The following is a 27,992-nucleotide window of genomic DNA, read 5'->3' on the forward strand; positions in this document are numbered from 1 at the left end:
ATTTTATTTTAGCATTTTTACACAAGTGAACATTTTCCCCTACAGTTTATAAATGCAATCTATCTTTTTTCCGGCAGCATATTTAGGCAATAAGCGCTGCCAAGCTGGGCAGTTTATCCCACAAGGCTCAAAGGGAAGGGCAAAAGAGAATAAAAATGCTAACCGTGGAGAGATATGGTGAAATTATAAAATACTTTTCCAGAAACAAAATAAATCATTTGTATCTATCATTACTCATCTAGATGTTTAATGCAACAAGTCTTTCAAGAGTTTTGCCCGAGTCAGCTGGCTTTGTTCTAAAACATTTTGGCATTTCATAACAGAAATTTTGCTTGATGTGTTTGGAAAATGGTGGTTGCTTTTGTAAAGTCAGAAAAAAACAGTAAATGTAGGAAGGCAGAATAACTTCAGCAACCAAAAAGAGTCTCCCCTTCACTAGAGAGCATTATTACCTTTTGTCATCTAGACGAACATATATTAATACAGAGAGTTTTAAAGCAAATTATGTTTAATTTCATTTCCCAATATATGTGAAAATGTTCACTGTTGTCATTTATAAAATAAAGTTGAATTTAAATATTTTTCCTATCTGTGCTTTCCTATTTTGGGGTTAAGTTTGTCCCTTGGCATCATCATCTCAAGATTAAAAAAAAAAAAAGAATAGAGTAGACGGCTGTGAAGAATAAAGTTTAATTATAATCACTCATTTAATTATTTAATCAATTTGGAGTATAAATATTTCCAACTAGCCATATTATCAATTAAATAACACTGAAAGTAGACTTTTTAAGAATCCCATAGATAATGTGCTCGTTAATAGTAACATACTCCTCTATGTGGAGGCAAAACCGTTCCCTGTGACGTCTACCCCAGCAACGGCAATGTGGTTGTGAACCCCTCGTGCGCACGTGGAAGCACATCTGTGCCCGGTCTCCCCCGTGCCCGCCTGCGAGCATACTCGTGTGCGCAGCGGTGTGGCAGGGGAAGGGCTGCGCCATCAAACTAGCAAAGCTCAATGCGGACAGGGTATTCTTATTACTCTCAGATGCAAGAAAACGAGGATTCCTTTCTCCCATTTATGAACTTCTTTGTGATCTACATCTTTCTTGTAACATAAAAACAGAAAAAAACCTCATGAGATTTACACCCTTCACAGGTTAATATGCTATATAAAAATATTAAGTTTTATTCCCTTTCCTATTTGAAGATATGTATAGGCACAAAGACAAAATTATTAATTTCCAATGGGATTCGATTCTAGACACATTAATGACCTTGATTTTTTGAAGCATAGAATTCTATTTAGGATGTTAGCCTACAATGTATTGTATGCCATATTTACCTTGGTGGCTTGATTTGTTTTTCATTCTAAATTCGATTTCACTTCCTTTTTTTTTTTTTTTTTTTTTTTCCTGAGGGGTAGAGGCATTAGGGTCAAATAGTGGACATCAGACTATTTTTCAAAACAAAAATTTTGAGGAAAAAAATTAAGTGTAATATTTCACTCCATAAAGGGGGTTCATTTAACATGCCCTATTTATGTGATAGCAGGGATCTAATAGGAGACTTTCCCGAACAACCTGAATTAGTTTCAAGTGTGCGATTTTGCATTCAAATGTAGAAAGACACGGAAACCAATCCTTTATTTTCTATTAGAAAACAGCCACTGTCCCCTATCTCTCATTATGGTGCAGACTACAAGACCTAACAACAAAAATCCATATTATTGATCCAGCCAAGTCTCCACAATTATTCTTTAGAAGGAAACGCCGACGATAAATTACATCTGCACTGGCTTTTCATCTGCTGTTCGATATAAGTGATCTCTCAGGGCAGGCTGGGGACCTTAAATCGTCACCGCCCTTGTCAAGGAAGCTAAGGAGGCCTGGCCTTCCCACAAACTGCTTCAGAAGAACTTTTAACCTATAATTTCTAACAATAATATAGGATTCTTGGCAATCAGAAGAACATTTGGGAATGCTGATTAAAATTTATTATTTTTCTTCCTTGAAACAAAATACTTGGAGAAGTGTAAAGAGAAAGAAGACTACAAAAATAACAAACAGCTCATGGCAGCAGAGCCACAGAGAGATAAGGAGAGTACTCAACTGTAAGCTTGTAAGGAGTTTAGGGGCCCACTGTCCTTAGATAATGGAAAACATGCCATAAACAGTGGATATAACAACAGGGTATTAGCGGGCTATATATTTATGGAGGTCCAAACTGAGAGTTCTCAGGACCATGCCTAGCATAGATGTATTCTGAATGCTGGCGTTCACTATCAACTGGTTTAAATTCCATACACTTCTTTAAATGTTGTGATGTAAAACGTATGTGGATTTGTACTTTTCAAATATATAATTATCTAAAAAATTTGTAATAGCTAAATTCAGATTCTTCTCTTTGTATTAATTATCAAAAACTCTTGGATCCGATACTATTCTCCTCTTAAGAGAAATATTAATTTCATTAAAATTTTTTTAAATGGTATATAAAACCAAAACTTGTCAATTAACGTTCAAAAATAGTATGGCACTGAGTTTATATCAGTAACAAATTACAAGACTAGTCCGCTATGAAAACAAATTGTCCCCAAATGATCTCCTATCAAGATTACATCTAAGAAGATCTGTTTAAACACATGCATGTATATGTACACACACAACATAAACGAGCTTCTAAATATGCAACTTCTTTTGATTCAAACACAAGCATGCACGTGTGTACACACACTTGCATTAAAAGGTCACTTTAAAACCACCCGAGTAGCACTGAAAAACAATGAAAGGAGACCACGGCTTTTAATATTTCATTAGTACCACCTTAAGACAAACTCTTCAAACGAGAAACCATTTCTACAGACCACTGGCGAGGTAATTAAGTGCCCACGTCCACCCCGACGTCGGGCTGCACACCTGTGTGCGTCCGGTAGTGGTCTTTCATGGCGGAGGCCGTGAGGAATGAGTAATGGCACGTGGGCCAGGTACACTTAAATGGCTTTTCTCCCGTGTGGAGCTTCATGTGGTTGTTCAGGGCCCACTTCTCAGTGAAACTCCGGTCACATAAGTGGCACGTAAATTTCCTGCACGAAGGAGAGAGAAAATGATGTGAGTATCACCCCCGCGGAACCACGGCCGGCCCCCGACAGAAGCGTGTTTCGACCCTGAAGTGTGGCGAGTGCACAGACTCTGTGAGGAGAACCGCAGGCCTGGTCTGTCATGTCTGTATAACCAGCCATTGATTTTTCTGTCCAGGCCTGGCACTTCAGCCATTTATTCTCTGCTTTGCGGTTGGGCCCAACGGGTTTGAAAAATTCTGTTACAGTCCAGTCACCCCTGAGGCAAATGTGAGAATAGATTTCACCTGCACAGGCCTACACCACTTATCCAGGGCACGGGCTGTCAGAGCAAAGGCTAAGTGAAAAGCTATCCATACTAAACTACTCAGACAACCCCTGCTCTCTACCAGGCGGAGGCGGCCGGGGCTGCCGGCTTGCAGTCAGCCACGGGGCCGGCCTGCAGACGCCGCTCCGGCCGCGCACCCGGCCACCCCGCACTGCAGGGCTCCTGGGGACCAACGCCAACGCAGACGCGTTGCCTGAACGAGGTGTCCTTCTGTGTTACCATAAGGATGGATTTAAAAAGTTTCCTCTGGTAAGAATAAAAATCAGATTATAACTATAACTTTTATAAAACAACCTTTGAGAAAAATAAACCTCAGTTATCTCCTGCATAAAAAAAAAAAATGAAAATAACAGATCAGTACTCAACTCGAAAATATTAGAGCCCCACAGTTCACAAAGATCTTTTAATACCTTTAATAGTCAAGGCAATGTGAACCATAAACAAAAACTTAAATCCTTCTTCTGGTTGAGCTTCTGTCCCTCGTCGCTTGCCTTCATGAAATCATCACTGAAATTTACTTTTTATTTCTAATACAATTTAGTTTAAAGCAATGCCTGTGATGAATAATGTCCAGCTAATTAATTCAGGATAATGAACAGTCAAATAAAAGCAAATTAAAACCCAATATTCAAAATTAAAATATTTTAATAAGTGGATAAGCACTGTGCCACAAAAGAGAGAGACTGTGGCAGTCTGCTTTGAATATCGTAAATTGGGCTATACTTTTAGTAAGTCAGTGCAATTAAAAAAATAGGATTATAATATGTGCATTTTAAATTATGATATAAATGAGATGTAAAAAATGTGCGTTCTATCCATGAAGGCTTTAACTATGATTTTTACAAATTTCCTTAACCCCGTAAAGGTAGAAAAAGAAATCCTGAGCTCCAAATAATTAATTTTCTCATTTTGAAGCAAGTACAGATTAACTTAACAAATTAATCATCAGAACTTCACAAATTCTTAGGAAGCGAATTACGAAGTTAGCTTTTATAAAAGTCCTTCTTCATTTGTTATATGTAATTATATTTTTGTAGCAATAGATCTTAAATGCTACAGAAGTAAAAGTTGCTAAATATTTAAGAAATGTCATATAAAATATCCTAAGTGCTTCATTAATATTAAAATTGCCAATTACTACATCTATATAATGTATGTGTAGAAACACTCTATTTACACCCATTAACAGAGACTGACTTTGAAATTACTATATCATCTGATCACTGCTCACTGTACTAGAGAGTGACAAATATAACTAAATACTTCGAAATGCACTGTAAAAAAAAATATCATGTCCGTATATCTCTTTGACAGGTCTTCATGCATTTAACATTTCAAAACCATGACAGGGATCTTATTTCCAAGATAAATTCCCCTATCTACTTATTTCTTCATGTATTTATTGTGGATCTAACCTTCTCCTACAAGAAATAAATAAGGAGGTTAAGTAGATGCTATCTTTTAACAAATAGTTTCTCTGCACTGTATTACAACTTTATGAATGACAAAATAAATCCCTCATTTTTAAATCTACCATGATGTACATTTAACAAAATTACATCTACAAAACCTCAATATATGTACTCTATTATTCATACATAATAAAAATGTTAAACGAGAGCTCAGTGTCTGTCAGGAAACGACAAAAGCCAGATAACAAAGAACTAACTAAGTTCTTTTAGAAACTGACTTTTAGAAAACCTCACGTGCTTTACAATTTGCCTTATGAAAATAAGTTCATGTGCTTGTATTTTAACAAGAACCTGAAATATCAGCAAGAAAAGTATCCTTATCAGACCTACTCTTCAAAGGGGTACTTCCTGGAACTACACAAATTCTGAGTCTCAAATACTGTAAATTATTGGCCTTCACACAATTCCGTAAGAACAACATCCACCCAAGAGATGCAGCTCTCCTTGGGGCTTATCCCAGGGCCTCTCCAGGACAGAACCTGAGTGAACACATGTTCTGCTCTGCCATGTAGACCCAAGAAGGGAAGGTATCAATGTGTGTTCTAGATGTACTTCAGAAAGACCTGAACTCCCGCCAATACCCAAAACACGGTTTTAAGACAGGGGAGATGAAGGAAGAAGAGTCAGATTTGGCTCTCAAGAAAATCACAGGCTACTAAGGGAGAAAAAAAACATTGACAAAAATAACCTCAATGACATATTAAAAAAAAAAAAAAAGGTAAAATGCCATCCTAAACTTAAAAGCAGCAGCAAATTAATGGGGTGGGACAGATGAAAGAAGGCTTCCCAGGGGTGGTATTTAATTTAGATGTTAAAAGGTAGGGACAAATGGACATGGAGAGGTGGCAGGGATGACATGGCAAGACAAATGCATAATGAGGGTCCCAGCACTGGAAGCACCACACCCACTGGGAATCTGATCGCCTGCCAGCCCCCTCGGCGGCCATCCAGTTTCCTAGGAAAAGGGTGATGTCCTGTGACCTACATTAGCTTGGATCAAATGTTATTGTTGATGCTCTTCTATCCCCACATGGTGGTCTTCCATGAAAAACTTCTTAACTGGAATTATGATCTATTACAAAGAGTTCTGTTTGGTAAAAACTTGGTAGTCTCCTCTTTTATTGTGAAGACAGTTTTCTAGTAGGTCAATTAAAGGATGCAGAAAGACGACTACGAGACAATCCCATAAAGGTTATATGCTAAAAGAGTAAATGAGACAAGCACACAATAGGAAGATGGCGCTAGGTTCACCTTGTATCCTTAAGGCCCATACAAGTGCATGGTACACAGTGGTGCTTGAGAAATAATTCTGGACCGACCGGGTGAAGTACTAAACTAGTGAGTAAGAGTTTTGCTCTTGACTCAATCTTCGCCAGACTCTGAGTGAGCATGTGAGATCGGGGTGTTATAGCCACAGGGGCCACGCTGGCCGCCAGGAGCTCCCTATGCTCATGCCATCCGGTCCTCTTACCTTCCTGCGCATCTCTGCTAATTTTACAAAGTGTGAGTGTTTCAAACATACAGAACGTGACATAATGCATACTGTATGAATCACATCCATGTTTTCCGTATTTGTTTCAGCAACTTTCTTTGGTATTCTAAAGTTCTTAATTTAATTTTTAAAATCTTAAATGTTTATAAATTTTTAAAAAATGATTATGACAGGTCATAGCAGAAGAATAACAACTGTGCTGTGCAGAAAGCCATCTCTGGGGGGAGAGGAGGTGGCCTCAACACTATTTCCAGGTCTTACATAATCTGGCTACTTTATAATATTTACTAGAAAGTTCAAAATGCCAAATAGTACTCTAAGACCTGTAATGAGAAAGGGCATTTTGTTACCTGCTTTTTCCTCAGGCTTCACTAGATGTTTCTACCGGATATAAAGTGATCTTAAAAGGTTTCGGCGGGGGGGCGGGGGGGGCGGGGGAGGGGGGAGAACACAAGCAAAAGAAATCAAAATGACACCAGACTTCTCAAAAACGTGGAATTAGAGGACAACGTAGCAATGATTTGTACATTTTGAGGGAAATGATTTTAAACATAGCATGTTACACATAACACCTGTCCCAATTCCTACCAAGAGATGTCATTACAAAGTTTCTGGTTTCCAGGGATTGAGATGTCCAACTTTCTAGAATAAAGCCCTTTTTCATGTTGGTAACTATGATATGAACGTCAATTAAGGGTTCATCTTTTAGTGTAAATTTATAAGGCTTCCCAACTTAAATTCTACGCATTTTCCGATATGTTTCCAGTAGGTTTCTGTATTTACAGTTCTATGTGCCGTCTCCTCCTTAGCATCCCTCCCACACCTGGAATGGCTCTGGGCCCTTGTTTGGTCTCCCTGTTAAATCTGGTGGGGAACCTGTCTTCCCTGAATCACTCATGACATGATTTGTAATAACACAGCCAAGACTAAATAAAACCCACATCTCTAGACTTAAAATTTTGAAGTGAGTATACTAAATATCCTCATTGTTAGATATATAACAAAACTATAAATTCTCACAGTGGTGTCAGTAGGCATTATGCACAAAGTAAAACTCAAGAACTCAGTAGGGAGCTGAATTACATGACTAATACCATCATCTTAATAAGTGCTTCTGCCGTACGGAAACTCGGTTACATGGTCTGTTTTTGAATACCTAAAGGGCAGACAAGTTATGTCAAAATATATAACTTCTATTTTGAATTGTGTCTTTATCTTTCCATATTACTATAGAAAGTAAACATCCTAACGGGAGAGTCTATACTCACTTTCTTCAAAGTATATTTTTAAATGTTATTTAAAGTATTTTAAACCCTATTAGGTAGATTATTGACTCAATTTATTACCCACTTAATAAAAAATCTGTACACATCCCACTTACATAGGAAGACAAGGGTATCTTGATACTTTGGTGCTTTACTACTTTGTAATTTTTTAAATACAGCAGGAAGTGTCAGTAGCATATCTTTATGTTCTTTTCTAACCTCTCCAATTCAGGATAATTTAGGATATGGTTGCGTTAGCAACGCTTTCTAAAGCTGCAGCTGTCCCTCCCTCTCCTCCAGAAAGCTCAGTCTAGGTAACCGGGAAGCTCCAGCCCAAGCACAGGATGTAAACGCAATTGTCCCCATTAAAACAGGAACAATCTTAAATACCCACCAGCCGGGGAGTAGATAAATAATGGGTTTCATCACAAAATAGGATATCATAATGCAGTAAAAATGCATCAACTGGGGCTACATTTATCAGCAAACAATCTAAAAAATGTAACTGCATTAAAACAAGTTGGGTACAGAACTGTACCATTTACATAATTTTTCATAAAGGGAAAGGCATTAAATGCAAACCTATGAAGACCACATGTGAAAGCATGCACGACACCAAGTCTCTGAAAAGAGGGGTTAAGGCATGCGGGGGGGGGGACAGTGTTCACTCGTGCTACGATTTTGTTTTTATTTTTTTTATTTTTTATTTTTTTGTTAGAAAAACATTACAAATTGTATTGAGTTGACACCACTCAATTACAGCCACATTACTGAATTACACCTGTTCAGCCACACAATTTTTTTTTTTAAGATTTTTTATTTATTTGACACAGAGAGAGAGGGGGAGAGAGGGCGAGAGCAAGCACAAGCAGGGGGAGGGGCAGAGGGAGAAGCAGGCTCCCCGCTGAGCCGGGAGCCCGATGCGGGGCTCGATCCCAGGACCCTGGGATCATGACCTGAGCCGAAGGCAGCCGCTTAACCAACTGAGCCACCCAGGCGCCCCAGCGATTTTGTTGTTTTTTAAGAGAGAAGGAATCCAAAGTCAATGTGGCCATATGTGAGCACCCTTCCAAATGCTTTCACTGTTTTTGAAATTTTTCACAAGTCAAAAATTAGTATTTTAATCAAACAATCAAACAGTCTTCTTTATCTTCTCTACATGACTCCTTGGACCAGTCCTGTCAAGTTAATAAATCACACAAATGGACATCTGCAAAAACCGCGCAGCACTGAGCACGGTCTGGTGTGTGCTACAGATACAATTTCAATAGAAGAGTAAGCTAAATTTTGTCAAAATATTAACTAATCATGCAGTTATTATCTTTCAAAACTGCGAAACAAAGGTGTTGACTGATTCAAAACTATTCCCGTAAAGCCCAACTGAGGCTGCAAACACATAACCGCCAGGTATTGCTGGTCTTCATGGGGAAACACCGACTATAGAACCATGAACACAAGGCCAGGTGTGTATGATTCCCCCCAAAACCATTCAACATACTAATGAATTTGTTTCCACAATTCCTAAGTTACTCAACTACTACCAACGCCCAGGCAGTTTCTTGGGAATGAAAGCCTCTTTTTAAAATGATTTTAATTTCATAATGATATGATAATACACTAAGAGATGAAATGAAAATAGAGAATGACGGACTCTCAGCACAGTAGGGTCACCATAGGAATTCTGAGCTGCAAACATAACGGCAAACAATCACTTTATTGAACAAAGAAGGACATAAAAGGCATCTAAAGACAACCACTGAAGAGCAACTACAATGCTCAATTAATTCATGTGAGCGCCTTATGCTGAAAAAGTACCCCGAAGGATAACAAAGCAAAATGACAAAGTTCAGGACATTCTGCCATGGTAACAGATGTAGGATCCATAAGCACCAGAACTGTGAGACGCCTGTATTGTTTCTGGCCCGGGAAACATCGGAGTAAAAATATACAACCCTGCTTTTAGACGCGTTCATGTGCAACAGTCACTAAACCCACATTAAATAACCCCAGTATTATTCCACAGTAACTGTGTTCATCTATGAAGTTTCAAAGTACTACATACATGTTTAAATAAAATACCCAACTTTAAACTGCATGGAAAATAAATCAGTATGTTCTCTGAACTGAGTAATCCAAAAGGTACAGCAACAGCTAAATAATGAGTATGAGGACACTTAGGGTCCCTCTGAGCATCTCCTTCCAAATATTTGTGTGTGGGTGTATGTGTACAAAGTCCAAATAAAAACTCTGGTTCAATGAATGAAGTTATAACCCAACACCAAAAATATTCCTTGATAATACTAGTATCCAGATTACTTGAATTAGGCTAGACTGGGAGAGTGGCCTGTTTCTGATTATATATAAAACATGAGCATGATTTATATCAAGAAGCCACAAAGAGCTAAGATTAGAAAGGTTTCATTTACTAACTCTTCAGGCTCAAGTGTGGTTACAGATGAAAGTTGCCCCCCCATCCGCCCTCAGGGCTTTTATACAGCACGCAAGGGAGCCTGCTACTGAAGCCAAGAGTTTTGAGTGCATTTTTGCCCTGAACAGGTGATAATTAGCCTAATTAACAGGCTAGATCCTTGTTAACTAGTTGGAAAAGAAATTTAACCTCACTCACGCCAAAGCCTGTCATTTTAAAACCTCTTAACATATCATTCAGATCCTAAAAGCTGTGAAATACCTTTTCTGGCTCTTTCAATCCAATCCAAAGGTTGAAAAGCTTTGTGTCAAAATTACTTCTGGGAGGAGCATTAAGCAGAATATTAATCCCAGGTTGCTTTAGTCTACTAAGAACCAAGAGAATGACTCATTCTAAAGAAAAACATTCAAGGATTATAAGGGCTATGCCCTCAGAGATTTGAATTCATCCTTCAAAATCTCATTCCCATGAAATTTTTCTTTGTCAAAGAGACCATAAACTCCAGTCTACCCAAAACCATCCCATGAAGTTTGGCTGGGGTTTTTCCCATTCCCCTGCATGTGCTCTATCCAGCGCTCACCAGCACAACAGTGTCCTCCATCAGGGGCTTGGAAAGGCTCAGTGTAAAGAACAGTAAATATCTTCTCTGTGGTGGGTCATCGGGTTTGATGCAACTACTCACCTCTGCCTCCCTACGACACAAGCAGCCGCAGGCAGTACATAAAACAAAGGAGCACGGCTGTGTTCCAATAAAACTTTATTTACAGAAACAGTCAGTGGGCCTGATCTGGCCTGCAGGTCATAGTGTGCCAATCCCTGTCTTCGATGATAGAGGTCACATCCCTCCCCCCACTCACGTCCCCAACACACCCTGATCTACAGGGCAAAAGAACCTGAATTGAGTGCTGCCGAAAACAAGGCTCCACTAAGTCTTTTTCTCAGGGTCTGAGAAGTTGGGTTAGTCCTGAAATAGTTTATGTTTCCTGCACAGCTCTAAAACACCAACATGAGAAGAACACGTGGAAGGAATTATATCGCATATGCGACCCATTCCCATTGCAGGCTACCCCCTCCTTTTCAAACTACCCCCTTTCAAGGGTTTCGCAGAGCTGGAGGGCTTGGGAAGTTGAAACAATTTTAACTAACCATAGAAGTCAAGTCCTGAAGAACAAGACATATATTAAATTGCCACAATCCTCTACTCTGGACTAAATGAAATTTTATCGCTTCAGGTTAGGGAAGAAAACACTGGATTTATGTAAGGAAGGTTAAAATAGCAGTTACAAATAAAGGACTAATATTACTGTTTAAAGACCATATATAGAGAATTTCTTTTAAGTCATTGCTCTAATATAAATATTTTGAGATAAATTGAAAAACAAATCTTTTTTTTTTTTAAGATTTTATTTATTTGCGAGAAAGAGAATGAGAGACAGAGAGCATGAGAGGGAGGAGGGTCAGAGGGAGAAGCAGACTCCCTGCTGAGCAGGCAGCCCGATGTGGGACTCGATCCCGGGACTCCAGGATCATGACCTGAGCCGAAGGCAGTTGCTTAACCAACTGAGCCACCCAGGCACCCTGAAAAACGAATTTCAAACTCCACTTAGAGCTTCATCACAAATGCCTTGACTATTGTTAAGTCTTTGGACATTTACAACACAGTCCTAACAATCTTCAGATTATAATCGCTCAGCTCCTTCTCTAGCAACTGATCAACAACAACAACAACAAAGTATGTATTAGAACTTAGTGTGTGTCCAGCACTGACCCGTGCTACATTCAAACCTATAAATAAACAAAAAACATACATGCCTCTGTGAAAGGAGCCTATGGTTCAAACGGTCAACACTAATATCAGCGAAATAATTAGAACATAAAAGCACCACATTCCGTTGGGCTTTTTAAGGAGCATCTTTTAAGATGCTTAGGAATCAGAGGGGGAGATGAACCATGAGAGACTATGGACTCTGAGAAGCAACTGAGGTTCTAGAGGGGAGGGGAGTGGGAGGATGGGTTAGCCCGGTGATGGGTATTAAAGAGGGCACGTACTGCATGGAGCACTGACTGGGTGTTATACACAATGAATCATGGAACACTACATCAAAAACTGATGATGTAATGTATGGTGATTAGCATAATAAAACAAAATTAAATTAAAAAAAAAGAAAGAAAAAGCACTGGTGGCTACTGACTGAAATGGCTAGAAAGGCTTCCTGGAAGAGGTGGGGCCTGAGGTGAGCCTGAGAGAACAGAGCAGAAAGGTCAGTAGGTAAGGCAGGCAGCAGGCACCCACAAGCTCAGGGCAGAGACAAGCAGAGGCACCGGGCGGTGTGTGTGAGCAGCGAGCCAATCATCTGAACCCCCATGGGTGGGTGGGGAGCATGCTGCACGGAAGGGAGAACTAAAGTTGTGGAGTCGAAGCAGAGTCAGATGAAGATGGCTCCAACAACCAGAGAGAAGAATTCAGCTTTGAGAGGACAAAAGGAATCATCAATCTATTATTGTTTTTCTCTCTCCCCTTCCTATGTCTCTTCAGTGCTTGCTTTTCACAATCACTTGATTATAATTTTCTAAGGAAGTAAATGTGCCTTTACCCTTCCAAGTGCCCAGGACCACTTAGATGCAGTATGTATGCATACAAGCCACAAATCTGTGCCTGTCTGGTGAAAAAAAACCTACCATAACAATGTCTTCATGTGAGATCTATGATGAGCTCACTTTTATTATGTGGCCAAGTAACGCAGCCTTCCAAAGAGCATGTTAGTGCTAACAAAGACAGCTGTCCTTCAAGCTACACACCTGCAGATGCTATGAAAATGTTACCAAAGAGCTAAAAAAAACTCAGACTAGATCATTTACATGTCAAGGGAAAACCTTCTACTAAGTTTTCAGATGACAATCTTACCAGTTACTTACTGTGTTAGAATGAACTGGTTAACAAATATAAACAGGACAGATTTTACCGGTAAGATTTGCAAAAAGGAGAAAAGCACGAATACAGAAAATCAACTACAAAATTAACTAAAGTAATTTTCTTTTAAAATTTTAATATATTAAAATTAGGGGCATCTGGGTGGCTCAGCAGGTTGAACGTCCAACCCCTGGTTTTGGCTCAGGTCATGATCTCAGGGTTGTGAGATGGAGCCCTGTGTCGGGCTCTGTGCTCAGTGCAGCATCTGCTTGAGATTCTCTCCCCCTCTCCCTTTGCCCCTCTGGCTCGCACTCTCTCTCTCTCAAATAAATAAATATATTAAAATTAAACACAACTGATATATTAATGGAAGCCAAGTATGAACAAGAATTTCTGTCCCAATTCAAACAACCTGGCACAGTCCTAGTCATCAAAAACACTATGATTCATACAGAATTTATAAAAGTCGTAATAGGGTCTTTATACTGTGGTGTTACAATATTATGCAAAGAAAATGTTTCATTAACATGACTGTATGGAATTTTACTAGGACAGATATATATTATAGAAAAATCTCATACATCTCTATATAATAAATCCCAATCCCCTTTTGCTAATAAAGCTGATAGTTTCATAGGAACAGTAACGCTCAGTTTCTTGTGTGCCACAGATTCAGAGATAATATTCAGGTTCAGATATTCATGGTGCTGGGGAAAGAGAAGTTAGCGTCTAGCCTTGGATGGCCTCTCTAGCCTCAGTAGAACCATGCAATTCTTATTCCCGGTGTGTACCCACATCAGTGTTTCTAAAAATACTGGGCATCGGACATCTCTTCATTCCGCATCACAGTTAGATCACTGATATTCTATAAATAGTGAATCAAGAGAATTACCTATTATTTCACAATGATTTAAAACAGCAACGATAAAGAAAGCCATAGTTTCCTACGTGGATTCCTTGCCAGCAATCGGTGCCAACAATACTCTCCAATAAAGACCTATCAGGGTACTTTAAAAAGAGTAATAGTTTTCTCAACAAAATTAATAAGCTGAAGACAACATGACTGATCATCAGTAGTGCTTGGATTAGAGCTCTAACATAGGAGACTGGAATCTGTTAATGCTACAGTCCCGTTAGTACCAGGAACTGACAGCAGCACAGTATTTAACTCTCTGAACGTGCGCATTGTTTACGGTTAAGGGACACGAGACTCACACTAATGTATCCCAAATGACTTCATACAGGACTCAAATATACAACAGATTAAATTGAAAGGAATAAAATATTCCTTTCTACCAAACCAGTTAAAATTTACTTTTAACGTAAGTACTACAAGTATTTTTTTTTTCTTAGAAACTATTCTTGTAATACTGGAATATGTTCCATAGACCCATGCATCTTATACACTAGCAAATATGGTATGCTTAAAATTTATCCCGTAGGTCTTTATGTTTCTATTACGGAAACAGAATTTCTAGACATTTGAATATATTTTCCAGATTTAGAAAGGACTGTCCAACCTGATGGAGACCGTGCGATTTGCTGGAGCTAGGAAAGGCAGCCTTTCCAAACTTGGGTATTTCACTGTCTTGGCCTTTGTCATCATCTCGGCCTTCTAGCATGTCAGGATGATCTAGGGAACCATTTGAGCTCAAGGTAAGATTAGCTGGAGGGGTTGAGATGTATTGCCCAGCAATCTCAGAGTTCAGTACAAAATTGACCCTTTCCGAGCCCTCAGTCGGAGAACAGCAGTTACAGCACACTCTAGAGTAAATACCCCGGGGCATCTGTGCACGGGAGCATCGCCAAGACACAACGTGAGCTCGGCCGGCGAGCTCAACGTGGACACTGGACAGCCCGACACGGATCGCAGCTTGCTTTAAATCATCACATCCTGACATTCAAATATATAGAAAGATCATGTTGTAAGGGATTTGATCTGTTCCTTTCTAAATCATAAGTTCAAGGGAAAGTGCTAAAATTAGATTAACATAAAAAACAAGTTTTTAAGGGTTTTGAAGTTATTTGACCCGACTGCGAGCAAGCAGTTAATAAAATACTAGAAGGCCCCTCACCATTTCCCACACATGGCCGCCACACAATGGGCATGACATCACCTGCAGTAAAGCGTGAGTAAAACCAGAGGGTGCGTGCTCATTTGAGGTACACGCAGACGGGGAAGAAGTCTCCAATGCAGGGCAAAGCAGTCACGTTAGCTTCCTTTCAACACAAAAGAGCATTATTTATTTAAAAAATTGGATGTGTGCAGCTATGGATTCTTCTTTTCACAAAACAGATCTGTGAATTTCATCTACATCTCATGTATCCTAAATTATTTTGAAAAGATAAATTCGGATAGGCATCTATAAACACTGTAGAGTGATCACTTATGCTAATTTTTCAAATCTTCAACACCTCAAGACTATGTGGATTGCCATTATCATTTATTATATACCTTCCAGCATTCAAAATACCAGACTAAATTTCTTTCTCATATACTTAAAGTGCATAAGCAAAAACAACTGGAAAGGTGTAGGTGATAAAATGTTGACACTTGGCATGGGGATAGTGTTAGGGAGGCTAAAATACAGAATTAACTGAAGCTACCAAAATGAGGTTAACGACAAAAATGACTTTTCAGTTATGGGCTGGGAAAGAACAGAAATGAAAGGCAAAGAGCTTGCTAGTTTGGACTCGATGATACAAAGAGAACAAAACTGCTCAACATTTTATACCATGGCTACCTTTTTGTTAAAGACTTTTCGGAGGAAAACACATGGAAATGAAGTAATACAGGCCAAGAAGTTGTTTCCCGTAAGGCAGGAACAAGGGACAGCAGGTGTCACTGAGTCTCAGGCAGGCCCGCCGCCCCGGCAGAGTCCAGAGGATGGCAGCATTTGGGCAAAAGCACCCAGAAAGGATGCTGCGAGAGAGTCCAGCATGCCCAGCAGCCAGGACTGCGGACTTCCTGTTCTCCCATAACAAGCCTGGTGCATTGCTGTCTTCACTAAATACCAGACTCCAGCCCGAAAGTGAGACTTGAGCTGCAGGCGCCACAGCAGCCTACGACGGACGCGTCAGCAGCTGGTGGAGGGCCCACTCCCTGACTTGAGAACAGGATGTTCTCGTGATTTTCAGCAGTCACTTTTGCTGCTTCCTCCTCACCTTCCCAAAGCCATAATGTAGGGTCTGGTCCGCACCTCTCCTTTCCGACCTACATTCACTCCTTTGATGATCTCTGTTCTGACGACTTCCAAATTCCTACCTGCAGCTCAGATGTGTTCCATGAGTTCTCGTCTGTATTCAGCTGTCCACTCGACATATCCACTGGGATGGCTAACAGGTTTCTCATATCTAATGTGTCTAAACCTGGCTCCCAACGTCCACCAATGGACCCTGCTCTGACAGTGGTTTTGCCCATCTAGGTAATGACGCGACTTCACGATTCAGGCCAAAATCTTGGCATCATTCATTATTACTCTTTCTCTCATCCAACCTACCAGTACAGCCTGTGGGCTGTGCTTTCCAGATATATTCAGAGTTTGGACACTTCCATCTACCTCAGTTCCTACCACCAGGGACCAACTGTCCAACTGACCACCATCTTTTCATGGCAGGATCATAATGAAAACCTCCAACGCGCTCTCTGCCTCTGCAGACAGTGGTTCTGTTAAACCATTCAGCCTGTTCTCTGCATACTGCAGACGGTGGTTCTGTTAAAACCTAGGTCAGCCGCCAGGCCTCTGTTCAAAACCCTCTCATCTTGCACAGAAGGAAAAACCAAAGTCCTTGTGGAGTCCTCCAGAGCATCATGCGGTCTGAGCTCCCATGAGCTTCCCATCCGCTACCTCACTCCCGGCACGTTGGTCCCTGTGACATTAGCCATGCCCTGTGCACTTCTTCTGGTGGGACTGCCTGAAATATGCATGGAGCTCAGTCCCTCCTGACTCACCTGTCACCTTCTCTCCAAGGATTTCCCTCGGCACCCCAGCCCCCTCTATGGCTCTCCCCTCTTGGATTTTACTATATCATCATTATTTTAAAACTGGTATATATTTGACTTTTCATTTGTTTACTGAATATCTCCCCACACTAAAATATAATAAGCTTGTGACAGCAGAATGTTTGCCTGCTTTATTTTCTGCTGTATTCCCGGGGCCCAATACATTGCTTGGTACGTTAAATACTGCAAAGGGACAAAATTTACAGAATTAAGTTTATTTTAATGTCACTTATCAAAACACACACACACACACACAAATATAAGAATCAACAAATAAACAGACAATAATTGGAAGAGATTCACACCAAACTGTGAACAGTAGTTGTACTGAGTGGGAAGTAGGATGGGACAGAGGAAGCCTGGAGGAAGAGGAAGGGCATCAACCTTAGAAAAGAGAAGTTTCACTCAGTACTTTACATGCTGGTGTATTAAATATATTTACACGCACACATTCCAGTTTTAAAAACATATATGAATAAACAGATTTTTAGAAGCACAATTTTAAAAAAGAGGTGTACCTTAAAATTTACGGGAATCACTAACTGCCATTCGCTGTTGGTTTTTCTGTGTCATACTTCTACCATGTTATGTAGCTGATATAATCGGAGCAGTAAGAGAGAAGACAAGAGGTGAAATATTTATTGAGAACTTCAGAAAGAAAGGTATCTCTTGGCCTTTCAATTTTTGAAGTCGAAACCTCATTATATTTATATTCAGATAGCTCAGACACCAGTGTCCAATGGCTGGATAAGCCTACACTGTGAATGCCATGAGGCAGACAGCTAATCACAGATACTGTTCATGACAATTAAAGAATCTTCTGTTTGCCATGAGTAAGAACATAATCACAATTTTAGAAGAGAAGTTTCTAGGTGTTTAATGATGAAAAAAAAAATATTACCAGACATCAGAGGCCATCAGACCAGCTCTCACTAAAGATCTCTCCTTGCTTTATGTCCCATTTTAATTCCCCACATTATATAGGAGTCCTGACTCTACTGCAGTTTATCTGCCACTCACACGTCTACCCCACGCCATCTCATGCACATTGTCTTTTGATTATTTTCTACTTTTGTATGCGTACATTCCCTAAAAGAGTCTAAACAATTCAGGGACATTTACACTGATTTTCAACTCCTTGATGTCTTTCATAGTAGCTTCAGAGTGGGGAGCAGAAAAGTGATATAGTAAAACATTTGTAAAATCTAGTATTTGTATGTAATTAAATTCTATCAAAGGCTCAAACTATGGCAAAAGTACTCTGATAAATGACCTTCCCAGTGATACACTGAAAACCACAAAGGTGCTCAAAGGAAGCCAGGGCACAGGCGTGGAACAGAGAGCCCGCAATGCCGGTGCCCTGATTGTTCTTCCAGAAATTCCACATATGACAGGTGCAGTGGACTTGCAATAACACCCCCCCAAAATATGTCCCAACAGTAAAACCCTACAGATCTAATTTTAACTAATTTCCACTGAGTTCAGTCCTAGGGACAATATGGACCCAAAGTCCCAAACTTGTGTGACTACCCCCTTCCAGGACTGGAAGGCAGGGTTCTGAGGAAGAGTCCATCAAATATATCGGGGTGGTATCAACCAACCACCACGGTTGGTGAGAAATTCCATGTCCACCATATTTTAAGCTCTGTCTCTTTGTCCATGTGTCTACACGCAGTCCAAATGCTAGTTAATTCTCCACTGGAACAAAATCCCTGACTTCCAGGAGACACAAGCTTGAGTACCTCTATTCTTTAATTTGCCTAAGACTATAAAACAAAGTGGCAGAACACAACAATCAGATAGATTGGCTGCCAGGCGCAGCTGTGGAATAATACAAACGCAGGAGGTGCAGCTAAGAGACGGCAAGACAGTAAAGAGCACAGAGTGCTTGCTGGACCCCACAGCCCAAAACAAGATGCTCTGATGTTACAGGTCACAACAAGTACTGGATGGGAAGTTCTCCGCTAACACGGACAACCAAGATAGAAACACATGAAACAAAAGGTGAGTAGATACAGACGAATGGAGCATTCCACTGGCATTTACATGTTGAGACTCACCAAACGTGCGGCAGAGCTTGGCACTGAAGAAGAGATGCCAAAAGACAGAAGAGACACTGGCCCTCATTTGTACAAACCGCCTCATGGAATGTCCAGAGGTCTGTGTCATACATCTTCCAACATCAACATTTTCCATAATCAGTACGTTTACATCAGCTACTGGGATCCACTATTCTTCAAAAATAACATGCAGACTGCACTAAGAAACATACACAGAGTCACTCAGAAGTGGGAGAGGCAGAAGAACAGAACTGAGAACAAAAGCCCAGCTGATAGATCATTAGGAAAATTTCCTCTGGGGAAGAGCAAAAGCGAAAATATTAGCACATTTTAATTGCTATCAAGTAAACAAGTCCTCTGATTGAATTTTAACTTTTACCTGAGCTTAAGTAGATCTGACCTGGGACCCAGGGGTACAGAGCTGGCAACCGAGGGAAAGAGGTAACATTTTAGAATTCAATCATCAAATTGAAGGGTACAGCTTTCCAAAGCAGTTGATTGGAAAATTTGGGCAATTTAACTTTGGCAGGTAATTAAAATCAATTAAACTTTGACTAATTATGTGAAGTTCCTGTGCTAAAGTAGTAAATAATTAAAATAACATGTTATATAAATGTACCTTGCACTTTGGTACTCAATCAAGATAGAGCTGACCTCAACTTTACAGAATGCAGAGCGAAAATGCAATCATGCACTTATTCCACAAGGGCGATATCAGTGCGTCAGACACGTATGCTTCTGCCTATTTGTTCGTCCCTCCTATCACTGTCGTTAAAATTCTTAGAAAGACCTTTGGCCTCTCAGACACATCTGGCTACCTGGACCAGGGCAAGGTGGTCTCTATCTGGTGGCCCAACAGCTGCATATGCTGCCCTCAACTCAATCTGGCTTGCAGCTGGCTTTTCCTGGTGAAGAGTTCAAGGATGTGTCCTGTAAAGTTACGGATCATAAAATACTGTGGTCCAGTACTGGATTTCCCCTTTGTTTCAAGAACTAATACCGTTTCAAAACATTATTTATAATTAGCAAAGACATCACTTATTTGGTAAAGCCAAATTGAAGATCTGAATGGAGATTTAAACAACCTAAATAATCCTTAGAGGAATTTTAAAGAAAATTCCTAAAGTTATACTGCTTATCCAGCGAGTGAATTATCAAAGAAAACACTACTAACAATTAATACTTGATAAAACAGAGATCTTTCAATCATGGAAAGGAACTCTATTCTCACTGAACAAATTTATGAAAACACTGAATTCATCTTTAACGTCACAGAGTGAAAGTGACATTAAAGTCATATATTTTTGTAAATTAAATCCTTTTAGTATTTTGTAAATTTTGTAAATTCTCCAAAAATAGATTTAATTTACAGATTCTTAAATGTCCATATTAATGAAGATTTAACGATTCACAGTAAGCAAATAATAAAGTAATATGAAATATTTTTAAAATGAAAAATGAAAGAGTGCTGCATATAACAAGTATAAAAGTCAATGGAATACACACACATACACACAAAGTAAAGGCATCTTAACAAATCAAAGAAGATTCCTTTGGGACATAACTATTCAATAGTTATTGATATAGTAGGTTCCTTACTCCTAGAAACTATAATTAGACATGATGTATTCTACCCATTTTCCCAAGATGTAAAATACCCAAGCTAAATAGTTATTCCTGTCCAGAACATGCTGTCTATTCTTTTAGTTGAAAGCAAACCTCTAGTAAATTCCTATTTATCTTCTTGCCAATCATGGAATGAATGACTGACACTAACGCAGCCTTATCTGGGCCTTATGTCTGCAGCACATTCTGCTAAGTGATGTCACTGCTCCAGCAGACGAAAATAAGCAGATTATTACAGTGACTAGGAGCAAACTAAACATTTGGATTTTTGCATGGACAGATTTACACACTGTCTGTCAGATAAAGCACAGTTTCCCTGCTGCTTACACAACAAGAATGTGCCTGACAGCTCCCTCCCAGGGTTAGTATCTGATTACATAAATAGGCCATTCCCCAACATTCCTAAAGACTGACAGTCTGTCTTAGTTTAAAGTGCAATTTCGGACTATCAGCTTTTCTGTCTTGCACACTAGGCTGATTAACATCAGAGCACTTCCTGGAGGTCCAATCAGGCTTCCTCACTGCCTTATTCTGGACCATCTGAAATGTGGTGGACACAATGGATGGGAAAAAGACAACTTAAAAACTACTTCTGAAGAGTGCTCCTAAGGCGTATATTGAGAGGTGAATCATTTTAACAGACTTACATATGTGTATATCTATATATCTGTAGCATTACCTTTGAAACAACTCATAAGTATATAATGGATTCTTTAAAGTTAATACTTTTATTTATAAAATTAAATATGCATAATCACAGAAAACATTTACATATTATTATTTTACAGTTGCCGTGTTTTTTAATGAGTATTTGATCTCATTCCATCAATGAAATAAAACACCAGTGACTCATCATAGTCATGTAAAATGAAAGCACTGAGCTGAATAAAATGTTTAAAAACTTATCTACCGCTAATTAGTATCTTTCCTATCCCCAACACAACATCCAAAACAAAATTTATAGAATTAAGAATACCAGTGAATGCTGATACATCTGAAAATGAGGCTTAAAATTTACTTTGGCAACAGCAGAAATGGTGGTCAAAAAGTATTCATGCTTAAATTGTGTCTGTATGGATTTCAGGAACTTGCTAAAAATTAATGATTCTGTATTTTGGTAAGCTAAATAATGATAATAATAATAATAATACCACCATCACCACCACCACCAAAATTCTGCAGTTTACTAGAAGCTCAGTTATGAATGACCCTGGGTGAAACTTTAGTAATTCCATAATTCACAAAAAACTACAAGCATGACGTTTTCATACAAATGAAAACTGAATTCCAAGTGGTCCACGTGATCAAGACAGATGAATTTCCTTCTTATAAGGGAAAAAATTAGGCAGCAGTCATTTTTAAAGCAGTACTGAATATCTTAAGAACTCCACTGTTAGGAAACCATTTGTTTAGTAATTGTTTTCCTTGGCCTCACACCATTTGGGAGCTGTTGCAAGAGAAAAAATTCAAGCATTTCCACTACTAATATACTAATTAAACAAATGTCTCCTAAACATCCACTATGGGCCTATCCTATCCTGTGTTCTGGAAACACAAAGATAAATAGGACCCAGGCCTCTATCCTCAAGGTACGTAAAATCTGATAAGCAAGAGAAGCAAGCAAACACATAAATTATACTGCAAAGTAGTAATTTATCTTTATACAGATAAATGTATTTTTTAGATTCAAATGGCAATCTTCTCCAGTATTAAACAGCTCTCATTCTCTGGATGGTGATCTGCACAACCCACCCTGCACTTTTCTAGTGAAGAGTCTCTTCCTCCTTGATCATTCTTCCGCCTTCCTACACAAAGCCATCTCAAGTTAAATAATGATTTTCTGAAGCACAGAGCTGAGAATTACATACACAGAAAAATCTACTTATAACTACAAAAATGACCTGCATTCTCCTCTTCCCCATCAGAATGGCTCCACATTTGCTTTTTACACTCTTACACATTAAATACTTACATTTAGCTTAAAATGTCTTATTGCCTAATACTAAATGTATTTCGTCTTTTTCATTTGTTTCTTGACACCAACACTAATGAACTGTCATAGAAACAGTTTTGGGAATCACAAAGGGTGAGGTTCCTTACAATGGTAAACAATCAGAAGTCATAAACACGATATTGTCTCTAGTAATTTCAGCTATAACTTTCAAACATTCATACCCAGACAAACCAGATGAAATATGTTGCTTCAGGTCAGCTCTGATGGATTCCTCAGAAATATCAACATTATTGCTTTTATTTTATTATGTACCACACTTCATAACCATACACTGCAGAGTACAATAAAAACTCCGCTACACGGCTTGACTACTTATTAAACAGGTCAAAAGTTACTACAACAAATAACTTGTCCTACTTAGGGTCCATTAATAACATATCTTGTTGCTGCTCAGATGTGGAAATTTTTTTTAAAAAGACAAAAAATAAGGCCAGCAAAGGAGAAATGTAAACCAATTTGAAATCTTCTATACATCTGATTTTCCTTCTCAGATTTCCTTTACAGGTCCATAGTTATCTACTGTATCTTTAATTGCAAGCATAGGCCCAACAACTTTGAAATAAGGAATTAAGAAACAATACGTTGCTATTTGTGAGCTCTCAGAGAGGAGGGGCACCGACAGAGCCCAGACAGGTCTGAAGGTAGGATGCGGGGTACGTCGTGCCTGTCCCCCCAAGGTTGGATCCACTTAAGTGAAGTGCGTTTATGAAGGGAGTGCCAGATCCAAACGACACTGAAAAACCAGCCACTATTTTTTCAGGATAGGTGGTAGGGCCACCTCTGCTGGACGAGGCAGAGGCTTTCTAGAGATAAAAACCAGCGGCGTTTGAAGCTGACCACCGCAATAACAAAGCAGGAAACTATACGTGACAGGAAATTACAAAGCAAACAAAAAAGCTAATGATGTTTAAGGTGTCCCGGGAAAGGTGTCTGTGTGTGTGTGTGTGTGTGTGTGTGTGTGTGTGTGTGTATATATGTATGTATGTATATATTTATATATATGTATATGTGTATATATATATACATACACACACATACACACACACACACACATATATATACACACACTGGGAGCAAACAATGGGAATGAATTCTTCCAAGTCAAGAACACACTTCTGGACAGCTGGTGTGATAAAACATGGGAATTTTTCACTCTCTCTGTGACCAGGGACGAAAGGAGGAAGGGAGGGCAGGAGGGGTGCTGGGAGGAGGGAGGGAGGGCAGAACAAGCAGCCAACCAGTACCACAATTCCAAGACAATTAAGGGCTGTACAAGCAGACATCATAAAAGGTATTTGCCATCAATGTAAAATATGAGTAAATATAATCAAGCAGCAAAAGTATATGGACAAAGGACTCAAGCACTTGGTGGCTTATTAATTTTCACAAAACATAAGCTACTTTATGACTTACAATTTTTATACAAACCAAAGTTTGACATTTACTGTAAAACAAATTCACATTCTTAGAAGTATTTGGGTAAGAAATTCTACTTTTTTTTTCTTTTTTAACCAATGACTGAATTTTGTCCAGTTTGTTACCCATTTGCCATCACAGGAATCAAGGTAATTAAAAGGAAATAGGTGATGAGTTACAGATTTCACCAGTGCCCAGCACCTAACAGGTACTCAATACATTGATGGAATTGAAAAATATTGATTTTTTTCATTAGTTTGGTATATCAGGAAGTGAAATATCTACAACACACTTGTAAACATTATTGAGAAATACGAAATAAGCCTCAAGAACTACTAAATATAGTCGAGAGGTGCGACTATTCCCTAAAAATTAGCAGAAGGAAACGTATTCATCAATCACATTAATCAGTGGTGTTCCAGCCATCTGAAACACGTCGAATATTAGCATCTGATGCGCCTCTGAACAGTCACTGCGACCAGTGTACAAGAAATGGTGTAATTGGTTTAAATCGGCCTGGCCCATCTGTCTTTAATACTCTTATTACAAAGCAGTAACCAGAGAACTATTAGCGCTGCAGTATAAGCTGTAAGATCTTTACCCGTTCTTAAATCATTTAAAAATAATGAGAGCTTTAGCCTTTATCTAATTAACGAGTGCCTTCTTTGAATTAGAAAAACTGTATCATTTAGCCCACGGTTGTTTAGTAAATTGGCTTGGCGGCACGCAAGCTAATGCAGGGTAGAACTTCCAGTGTCTTGTTCCTGGCTTCTTATTACTTGAATTATAATTCAATGATCACCTTAGATCATGGGCTATTCATAAATCAGAAGCCTGACATCAGATGAAAAATTGTATTAATATATGAAACTTATTATATAGTACAAACTGCTCTCTTGATAAATTACATTGTTCAAACTTGACAATGATTGCATTTAAAACATTATTCCTGTTTGCTGTTTTACAGACTGAAACCTCTTCATGAAAAATTTACAATGCTCCTCTGTGTTTTGGAGTCAGAGGGCAATAGGAGCAAATGGCAGACAGAAACCATACTTCAGATTTGCTGGCAGCTGCAGAGGACAGAAAACACTTCTAAGGATAGGGCGGAAAACCCTCAGCTGCATTCCCTGGATCTCCATTTCTGGCTTTATGAAGATACTAATTGTCCTCACCAGCAGAAGCACAGTAAATAATAAAATTTTAATTTCAGCTCACTGGATTGCTTTCTTCTCGTATATAGGTGTTTCAAAGAAATTTATAGTCATAAATGTTTCACAGAAATTTATAGCATGAGAGGAAAAAATAAAGGGGCAAACCCATGAAGTTTAATTTGAATTGAGGCCGGGCTCCTTAGATGATGCGTTATGACAAATGCTTTTCGCCAAGGCTGACTGGGTAACTCAAGCTGTAGTTCCATATTATTTACATTAATTACATGAAGGCGGCTTTGTTAATGGTACATTCTGGTGTGGGTCGCAGCATGATATGCTAATGATCTAAGAAAAATCTGCATCTCCAATATTTATGATAATTTGTAATAGGAAATAGGGCTGCTTTTATTTCTTTCTCCTCACTAGAATAAAAAAAGTCAGTAAGAAACAATTTTATTCAGAGAAGAAAGGGGAAAGTTCTAATCGCCAAGACATTTAAGTGTTATAAACAAAGAGAAGACTCTCATTGTTAGGGGCGTTGTCATAGCCCATGACAAAGTGATAATATGGCAGTTCAGTGTGAGGTGTGTATCAAGCCAAATTGAACAGGAGAAAGCAGAAATGTAAAGTACAACTTCCATCACCAAATTATCTCCTGTTATTATGTTCCCACTCTCCCTCCCAGCTACCCTCAACAGGAAAGAAGATAAGCTTCAAATAAACACAGTTAATTTACACTAAGGTGCATTCATTACATGGAAGGCTATTATGCTAGAAGATATTTGATATTTTTATAAAATCCATTACACTTTTTGAGAAACTTATGGTGAGACTGTATAATCCCCAAAGATTAAAAAGAGAAAAATATAACAGTTTATATGTATTAAATATCAGCATATTTAATTCATATTGTTATTCTTATAAATTATGTCTAAACTTATAAAATGTTAAAAATAATAGTAATTTCGCCATTATGGCTTTTGGGAATATGAAAATTAAGAGACAAGATTGTTCAAAAAATCAAATATATGTTCAAAAGACAAAGATTTTGTGTTTATTAATGTTTAAATCATGCTACCTATATTTTCCAAAGACTAACAATTTTAAACAGATATCTTGTTTTATTATTTAGCAGTCAATAAGCATCAATAAACCTCAGATATTTTTGGCATGATACAATTATGTATTTTCAAATTAATAAGGTCCTCTTGGGAGTAAAAGTTCCTATATAAATATATCCTATTATACAGAATAGAAAAACAAAAAAAATCTTAGGAAAAACCTATAGATAAGATGCTTTGCAAATGCTCTGTATTAAAACTAGAGCCCAAATTCTTATGTGTATCAGTATGCTTAAACACAAGTCATTAGTATGTTCAGTTTTTAAGTCATATTTAAATATAGTAACAGCATAAGGTTTTAAGATAATATGCATTTTTTTAAACAGGTAATTAGGCTTTCTAAAGATTAGATATTGGAAACAATATTGAGAATATTTCTCTAATCTATAAACTGTGAATACATGGTTTAGATAGTCTACGTTCAACATGATTAAGAGAACTCAGGATAGTGGGCACCTCTGGAGAAAGGAAGAGGATGTAATCAGAGAAGACTTCAAAGGTAATGGTTATGTTCTAGGTCTTAGGGTAGACAGGAGTTACGTGGGTAATGGTATCCATCATTATCCTTGATGCAACAGAATACACAAACACAATATATATACCCACAGGACATATATACACTTATATATAGCAGATAAATATATATGGATGTACTATGCCTATATATAGTATGTGGATATGAAACATACACAGTATCAAGAACAATGATATATATATATATATATATGTGTGTGTGCATATATATTATCATCAAAAGAATAAAATGAATTGAGGAAAACATAACAAAATCTGAATAAAAATTTTTAAGAGGAGAGATAACTTCTCAAAATTTTCATGGGCAAATTAATATATTCCTATGCCATAACAACTCATAAAAGCTCAGAATGGCCTCATAAGTGAATGTTTTATTACAGATAGAAAACCACAAAAATGAAAACCAGTGTTCCTTATAAAATCATCAATACTCATTATAGCAAAAATATGAATTTGGTGAAGAAATCGTTTATCTCTATATAAGTAGCTCATCATATGCTAATTAGCAGAGACATTTCTCAGAGGAAACATTGTAATCAAAAATTTTAGAATATCACATAATCTTAAAAATTACTTAATCCAACACACTTATTTTAATTTTTGACAAAACAAAACTAAGGGTTAAGCTGCTGGAGAGTGGTAACATCCAATTCTTTTGCCCCTTCACGTAGGACTCTTTTAGTCATAAAACACAGTCGCCTGGACCCCTTACCCCAGGAGGCGGGCAATTCTGGTTCAAGACATTAAACCACTCAAGTTGATCCAGTAAAGAAGCCAGACAGACTGAGCTGGGCTGGACTCACTCACTCATCCGCCAAACATTTACAGACCATCAAATAAACGACAGGTAGTATTAAGAGATCTGGAAATTAAATAATGAATAAATTCTGCCACGAAGCCATTAGAAATTGTCCAGTGGCTTCTCACTGATATCCAAAGTCCTTACCACAATCCCGAAGAGCTGACTCACCTGTCCAACCTAAACTTCCACTAACTGCTTTACCATGTGCCAGCCACATTCGCCTTCTTAACTGTTCACAAAACTTGGAAGCTTTGTGTCTTTAATTTTTAGATGCGTCAGTGGATAGGTGG

At 38.5% G+C, this 27,992-nt stretch overlaps 1 protein-coding gene across 11 annotated transcripts in view; it reads right to left on the reverse strand.

The window, feature by feature from the left end:
- Positions 1 to 27,992, reverse strand: part of ZNF407 (zinc finger protein 407) — a 518,640-nt gene that overhangs the window by 257,296 nt on the left and 233,352 nt on the right. For 10 of the 11 annotated variants that reach the window (XM_081801009.1, XM_081801007.1, XM_081801010.1 and 7 more), the window contains exon 5: positions 2,916 to 3,082. The exons of the other annotated variant lie outside the window; for it this stretch is intronic. In XM_081801009.1, the coding sequence (XP_081657135.1) occupies positions 2,916 to 3,082 (167 nt within the window). The remainder of the gene's footprint in view (positions 1 to 2,915; positions 3,083 to 27,992) is intronic. 11 annotated transcript variants of the gene reach the window in all.

The sequence above is a fragment of the Leptonychotes weddellii genome, chromosome 13 (assembly GCF_054177405.1).
Source record: "Leptonychotes weddellii isolate Sample4059 chromosome 13, ASM5417740v2, whole genome shotgun sequence".
NCBI classification, from domain to species: domain Eukaryota; kingdom Metazoa; phylum Chordata; class Mammalia; order Carnivora; family Phocidae; genus Leptonychotes; species Leptonychotes weddellii.